At 43.6% G+C, this 6965-nt stretch overlaps 1 protein-coding gene across 1 annotated transcript; it reads right to left on the reverse strand.

Moving 5' to 3' along the window:
• LOC120039557 (zinc finger protein OZF-like) lies at positions 1–6645 on the reverse strand. Its single transcript, XM_038984970.1, has 4 exons — positions 6558–6645; positions 2192–2620; positions 907–2037; positions 1–585 (listed from the first exon to the last, which is right to left on the reverse strand). Exons 2-4 carry the CDS (start codon positions 2466–2468, stop codon positions 533–535), a joined length of 1461 nt encoding a protein of 486 aa, XP_038840898.1. The 5' UTR covers positions 2469–2620; positions 6558–6645; the 3' UTR covers positions 1–532.
• Between the last annotated feature and the right edge of the window lie 320 nt (positions 6646–6965).

Below are 6965 nucleotides of genomic sequence, written 5' to 3' on the forward strand. Positions count from 1 at the left end.
AAAGTCAAGGGGTCTGAATCCTTTCCGAAGGCACTGTATATATTTTACTTCAAGATGTTTAGGGTTAGTTCTTGTTTCCCCCCTTCCACCGTGCTACCGTTGACATAAGAGGATGCCTCCTCCTCTTCATCTATGATACTATTGGAGTCTTCAGTCTTGACCCCGCCAGCCTGGTCCTCAGGAAGTGAGATGTGGCGTCTCTTCTTGTGTCTCCCAAGACTCTGAGAAGTGGTAAATCTCTGGCCACATTCGACAAGGCTGTAAGTTCTCTCTACTGTATATGTTAAGGTCTGATGATCTTGTCAAACCCTTCCCACAGACAGAACAGGGGTAAGGTTTCTCCCCATGCGTCTCCTTTGTGTGTCCAAAAGTGTAGCTTCATGAGGTCTGCTCGTCTAAAACTCTTCCCACAAACAAAACAGCTGTGCGGTTTCTCTCCAGTGTGCATTGTCATGTGTCTTTTCAGATCAAATAACCGTTGCCAGTCTTTCCCACACACAGAGCAACTGTATCTCTGAGCTTTGAGATTCCCCTAGGTTTCTTTAGGTTCTCCTGATGTAGAGGCTCTCCCCTCCGAAATCCCGTCTGTGTGAATGAGAAAACATAGGTTAAAAGGTCCAGTGCAATCAAAAATGTGATTTCCTGTCTTTTATACACATTTCCACACTATGAGGTTGGAAAAATACTGTGAAATTATGATAATAATACAATTCTTGCTTGAGAATTTGCTCTTATCTACGAAGATATGTTTATTTTAATTGAAAACAATCACAGCAGGGTACTTAATAAAATACAATTTCATATGGAGTTAAAAATAGTGGCATTGGATTTTTAAATAAAAGAGCGATGTTCATTCAAAGTCAATATTGTATTAATGTTATTCATGGCTGTTCTGCTTCCACTTACCGAGACGATGAAGATCCCAACCAACCGCTTCTCCATCTGAATTAATCAGACCACCAACTTCCTCTTCTTCTCCCTCCCTCTCTCCTTCAATTGGAACAGGGTTTTGAAACTCAACAGGTGGTAAACCAGCATGAGTTTTCTGATGTCTCTGAAGTTTTTGAGAACTAATGAAGCTCTGGCCGCATTTAGTACAGCTGTAAGGTTTCTCTCCTGTATGATATCTGTGGTGGACTTTAAGGCTTGCTGATCTTGCAAAACTCTTTTTGCAGACAGAGCAGGAGAAAGGTTTCTCTCCAGTGTGTGTCCGGAAATGCTCCTTCAAGTAACGTGCTTCAGAAAAACTCTTCCCACACACAGAACAGGAGTGGGATTTCCCTTCTATGTGTAACAGTCCGTGTTTACGCAGGGATGAAGCACATCCAAACTTCTTGTCACAATCAGGGCAAGGATGTCGTTTCTCCCCAGTGTGCACTGACCGGTGGTCTTCAAGATACGCCTTCTCGCTGAAACTCTTCCCACACACAGAGCAACTATAAGGTCTCTTTCCTGTGTGAGTCTTCTCATGCTTCAGGAGTTGTTTAGACAAGGCAAAGCTTAGCTCACACACAGAACAGTGGTGGGGTTTCCCTGCATGTTGCAGAGAGTGGTCCTTTAACTGATCTGGACGGCTGAAACTCTTTCCACAGACAGAGCAGGAGTGGGGTTTTTCTCCTGAGTGCATCAGGAAGTGTTCCTTCATGCGTGATTGTAAGCTAAAACCCTTCCCACACACAGAGCAGGAGTAAGGTTTCTCTTCTATGTGTAACCACTGGTGCCTTTTCAAGGCTGAGGCGAAACCAAACCTCTTGTCACATTTGGAGCAGACGTAAGGTTTCTCTCCAGTGTGCACTGTCTGGTGGTCTTGGAGATGTCTTTTTACACGGAACTGCTTTCCACACACAGAGCAAGGGTATGGCTTTTCTCCTGTGTGTATTCTCATATGTATTAGCAGTTTTGATAACTTTTTGCAGTCTTGTCCGCACACTGAACAGCAGTGAATTTTCTTAGCTGTGTGATTCCCCTGGTGTTGTTCAGGTAGTTCTGATGTAGAGGGACTCCCTTCACTGTCAGTGCAGTGGTCATGTCTCTCTGCTGTGGGATAAGATGGCATGGATAAACTATGCAAACATTTGGAACTGTAACAAAAAATATTTTTTCTCCTTTGAATAACTGAAAGTAATACAAAGATGTATAAAAAATGTTTTGCAATTCAACCCCTTACAGAATAAGTCCCTTTTAAACTTACCAAAAGCAGGATCCTTTTCCTCCTCTTTCACTTTGATAACCAGTGCTGATGTAAAACCACACTCTTCTACAGCTACAGACACTGGACTCTCTCCTGTGTGTGTTCTCTGGTGTTTGGTAAGATTTGACGATGAAGAGAAACTTTCCCCGCACACGGAGCAACTGTACAGCTTCTCTCCTGTGTGCAACGTCTGGTGTTTTTTCAGGTTTCCATTCTCACTGAATTGCTTCCCACAGACAGAGCAGGAGTACGGTTTTTCTCCTGTGTGAGTTCTCATATGTGTTTGTAGTTTTGATAACTTGTGACAGTTTTTTCCACACACTGAACAGCAATGAATCTTCTTAGCTGTGTGATTCCCCTGGTGTTGTTCAGGTAGTCCTGATGTAGAGGGACTCCCTTCGCTCTCAGAGCAGTGGTCAGGTCTCTCTGCTGTGGTAAAGACATAAGTATGGATTAACTCAAATTAGTCAACACCCTAAGTCAAAATGTTTGTTCCTGACTAAACAGAAAATAATAAATATTGTAAAATTATACGGTCCATACTTTTCCCGAAAATGCTACATGTTAGCTTTTCCCATGAGATAACCTGGCACAGTTAGCCCTAAGCTAACCACCAGAGGGATATTTTAAACTTCCAAATCAAGGTTGCTCCACTTAAAATCAAATACAATGTTATTGGTCGTGTACACACAGTATTCTGCCGTTGTTATAGCAGGTGCAGCTAAATGCTTATGTTTCTAGCTCCAACAGTGCAGTATTACCTAACAATACAAAACAATACATACAAATCCCACCAAAATGTATCAGAACAGTCCGGAATATATATAGAATGGTGTGTATAGACAGTATATACAGTATATGAATAGAAAAGGTGTGTACAGCAGTAGTTATATAGGATGGTGTGTATAGACAGTAGTTATATAGGATGGTGTGTATAGACAGTATGGACAGTAGTTATATAGGATGGTGTGTATAGACAGTATGGACAGTATATGAATAGGAAAGGTGTGTACAGCAGTAGTTATATAGGACAAACTACTGACTAGAATACAGTATATACATATGAAGTGGGTAAAACAGGATGTAAACATAATTAAAGTGACCAGTGTTCAATGACTATGTACATAGGGCAGCAGTCTAAGGTGCAGAATACAGGGTGGTAGCCAGCTAGTAACAGTGACTATGTACATAGGGCAGCAGTCTAAGGTGCAGAATATAATACAGGGTGGTAGCCAGCTAGTAACAGTGACTATGTACATAGGGCAGCAGTCTAAGGTGCAGAATAGAATACAGGGTGGTAGCCAGCTAGTAACAGTGACTAAGTTCAGGGCACGGTACTGGGCGGAGGCTAATAGTGGTGACTATTTAATGGTCTGATAGAAGCTGTTTTTCAATCTCTCTGTTCCAGCTTTGATGCACCTGTACCGTCTCCCCCTTCTAGATGGTAGCAGGGTGAACAGGCTGTGGCTCGGGTGGCTATAGTCCTTGATGATCTTCTTGGCCTTCCTGTGACACCGGGGGCTGTAGATGTCCTGGAGGGCAGTGTGCTCCCGGTGATGCGTTGGGCTGAACGCACCACCCTATGGAAAGCCCTGCGGTTGCGGACGGTGCAATTGCCGTAACAGGCGGTGATACAGCCCGACAGGATGCTCTCAATGGTGCATCTGTAGAAGTTTGAGGGTCTTCGGGAGCCAAGACAAATTTCTTGAGCCTCCCGGGAGGTTGAAGAGGCGCTGCTATGCCTTCTTCACCACACGGCCTGTGTGACTGGATCATTTCAGGTTGTCAGTGATGTGACGCTTCTCACCATCTTCACTTCTCTGCCGTCTCCAGGATCCGCTCCTTCATTTTGTTGACGTTGAGGGAGAGGTTATTTTCCTGGCACCACTCCACCAGGGCCCTCACCTGGTAGGCTGTCTCGTTGTTGTTGGTAATCAGGCGATCCCAACACAACAGGCTGAAATTTCAGGCGGCAGTTTCAAACAGCTCTTACACAAAAAAGGGTATTATCATAATTTTTACATTTTCACAGTATGATTCCATCCTCAGCGTGGAAATACAGGACCAGTCAAAGGTTTGGAAAACTACTCATTCAAGGGTTTTTCTTTATTTTTTACTAATTTCTACATTGTAGAAAAATAGTGAAGACATCAAAACTATGAAATAACACATGTGGAATCATGTAGTAACCAAAAAAGTGTTAAACAAATCAAATTATATTTTCTATTTTAGATTCTTCAATTTTCTGTTTGAGATTCTTCAAAGTAGCCACCCTTTGCCTTGATGACAGCTTTGCACACTCTTGGCATTCTCTCAACCAGCTTCGTGAGGTAGTCACCTGGAATGCATTTCAATTAACAGGTGTGCCTTGTTAAACGTGAATTTGTGGAATTTCTTTCCTTCTTAATGCATTTGAGCCAATCAGTTGTTATGACAAGGTAGGGGTGGTATTCAGAAGATAGCCCTATTTGGTAAAAGCAAGTCTATATTATTTAAAGAAAAGCTCAAATAAGCAAAGAGAAACAACAATCCATCATTACTTTAAGACATGAAGGTTAGTCAATTCAGAAATATTCAAGAACTTTGAAAGTTTCTTCAAGGACAGTGGCAAAAACCATCAAGCGCTATGATAAAACTGGTTCTCATGAGGACCGCCACAGGAAAGGAAGACCCAGAGTTACCTCTGCTGCAGAGGATACGTTCATTAGAGTTACCAGCCTCAGATATTGCAGCTCAAATAAATGCTTCAGAGTTCAAGTAACAGACACATCTCAACATCAACTGTTCAGAGGAAGACAGCGTGAATCAGACCTTCATGGTCGAATTGCTGCAAAGAAACCACTACTAAAGGACACCAATAAGAAGAGACTTGCTTGGGGCAAGAAACACAAACAATAGACATTAGACCGGTGGAAATCTGTCCTTTGGTATGGAGTCCAAATTTGAGATTTTTGGTTCCAACCTCTGTGACTTTGTCAGGCGTGGAGTAGGTGAACGGATGATCTCCGCATGTGTGTTTCCCACTGTGAAGCATGGAGGTGGTGGTGTGATGGTCCTTTGCTGGTGACACTGTCAGGGATTTATTTAGAATTCAAGGCACACTTAACCAGCATGGCTACCACAGCATTCTGCAGTGATACGCCATCCCATCTGGTTTGTGGTTAGAGGGACTATCATTTGTTTTTCAACAGGACAATGACCCAACACACCTCCAGGCTGTGTAAGGCCTATTTTACCAATTTTATACAGGACCAGTGCTCAGCATATGTGGGAAGACTGTTGGACAAGCATGCCAAGGGTGTGCAAAGCTGTCATCAAGGCAAAGGGTGGCTACTTTGAAGATTCTCAAATATAAAATAAATGTTTTGGTTCCTACATGATTCCATATGTGTTATTTCATAGTTTTGATGTCTTCACTATTATTCTATAATGTAGAAAATAGTGAATGTAAAGAAAAACCCTTGAATGAGTAGGTGTGTCCAAACTTTTGACTGGTACTATATCTATAAAGCACAATATGTATAAAAATAAAATATTGGCTGATGTTGAATTTGTTACAGGAAATAATCACGCTGTCAGCTGGTTGTGTTAGCATAGGGCTAGGTTTTCTCATGTTGTCAGCTGGTCGTGTTAGCATAGGGCTACGTTTTCTCATGCTGTCAGCTGGTCGTGTTAGCATAGGGCTACGTTTTCTCATGCAGTCAGCTGGTCGTGTTAGCATAGGGCTACGTTTTCTCATGTTGTCAGCTGGTCGTGTTAGCATAGGGCTACGTTTTCTCACGCTGTCAGCTGGTCGTGTTAGCATAGGGCTACGTTTTCTCACCCTGTCAGCTGGTCGTGTTAGCATAGGGCTACGTTTTCTCACCCTGTCAGCTGGTCGTGTTAGCATAGGGCTACGTTTTCTCACCCTGTCAGCTGGTCGTGTTAGCATAGGGCTACGTTTTCTCACCCTGTCAGCTGGTCGTGTTAGCATAGGGCTACGTTTTCTCACCCTGTCAGCTGGTCGTGTTAGCATAGGGCTACGTTTTCTCACCCTGTCAGCTGGTCGTGTTAGCATAGGGCTACGTTTTCTCACCCTGTCAGCTGGTCGTGTTAGCATAGGGCTACGTTTCCTCACGCTGTCAGCTGGTCATGTTAGCATAGGGCTACGTTTTCTCACCCTGTCAGCTGGTCGTGTTAGCATAGGGCTACGTTTTCTCACCCTGTCAGCTGGTCGTGTTAGCATAGGGCTACGTTTTCTCACCCCGTCAGCTGGTCGTGTTAGCATAGGGCTACGTTTTCTCATGGTTAAAGCTTAAGCAAGAGGTCACAAGTATGGACCCATTAAACATCAAAGCTACAGTACAAAATAAACACTTTTTCTCACCAAAAGCAGGATCTTCCTCATCTTTCACTTTGACATCCAGTACAACAGACTCCTCTACCGCTGCAGACACCTGCTGCCGTGATCCCTGTCCAGGAGCTTGGCTCAGGCTAGTCACAGCTCCGGCATGGAGACAGGACTGATTTGCTGATGAGGAGAATTTCTCTCTGCAGAGAGAGCAGGGGTGAGGTTTCACCTTAGTGTGAACTCGTTGGTGTCTTTTGTGGAGTGGTGAAGCTGAGAAACTCTTATCACACTGAGAGCAGTGGTACGGGTTCTCTCCGGTGTGCTGTTGCATGTGTATCTTGAAAGTACACGATTGGCTGAATTCCTTCCCACATTCTGAGCAGCTGTATTGTGCGGCACTAGTGTGGGATTTTTTGTGTCTTGCTAGAGAGCTACGGTGAACAA

Source organism: Salvelinus namaycush, unplaced genomic scaffold (assembly GCF_016432855.1).
Source record: "Salvelinus namaycush isolate Seneca unplaced genomic scaffold, SaNama_1.0 Scaffold28, whole genome shotgun sequence".
Lineage (NCBI taxonomy): Eukaryota > Metazoa > Chordata > Actinopteri > Salmoniformes > Salmonidae > Salvelinus > Salvelinus namaycush.

Excerpts from the sequence above, each read along its gene's own strand:
- LOC120039557 (XM_038984970.1), bottom strand. The coding sequence starts at position 2,468 with ATGAGAACTCACACAGGAGAAAAACCGTACTCCTGCTCTGTCTGTGGG. Across the intron at positions 2,038-2,191 it reads GGAAAAGGATCCTGCTTTTG|CAGAGAGACATGACCACTGC; the intron begins GTAAGTTTAAAA and ends CTTATCCCACAG. Across the intron at positions 586-906 it reads TTGGGATCTTCATCGTCTCG|ACGGGATTTCGGAGGGGAGA; the intron begins GTAAGTGGAAGC and ends TCATTCACACAG.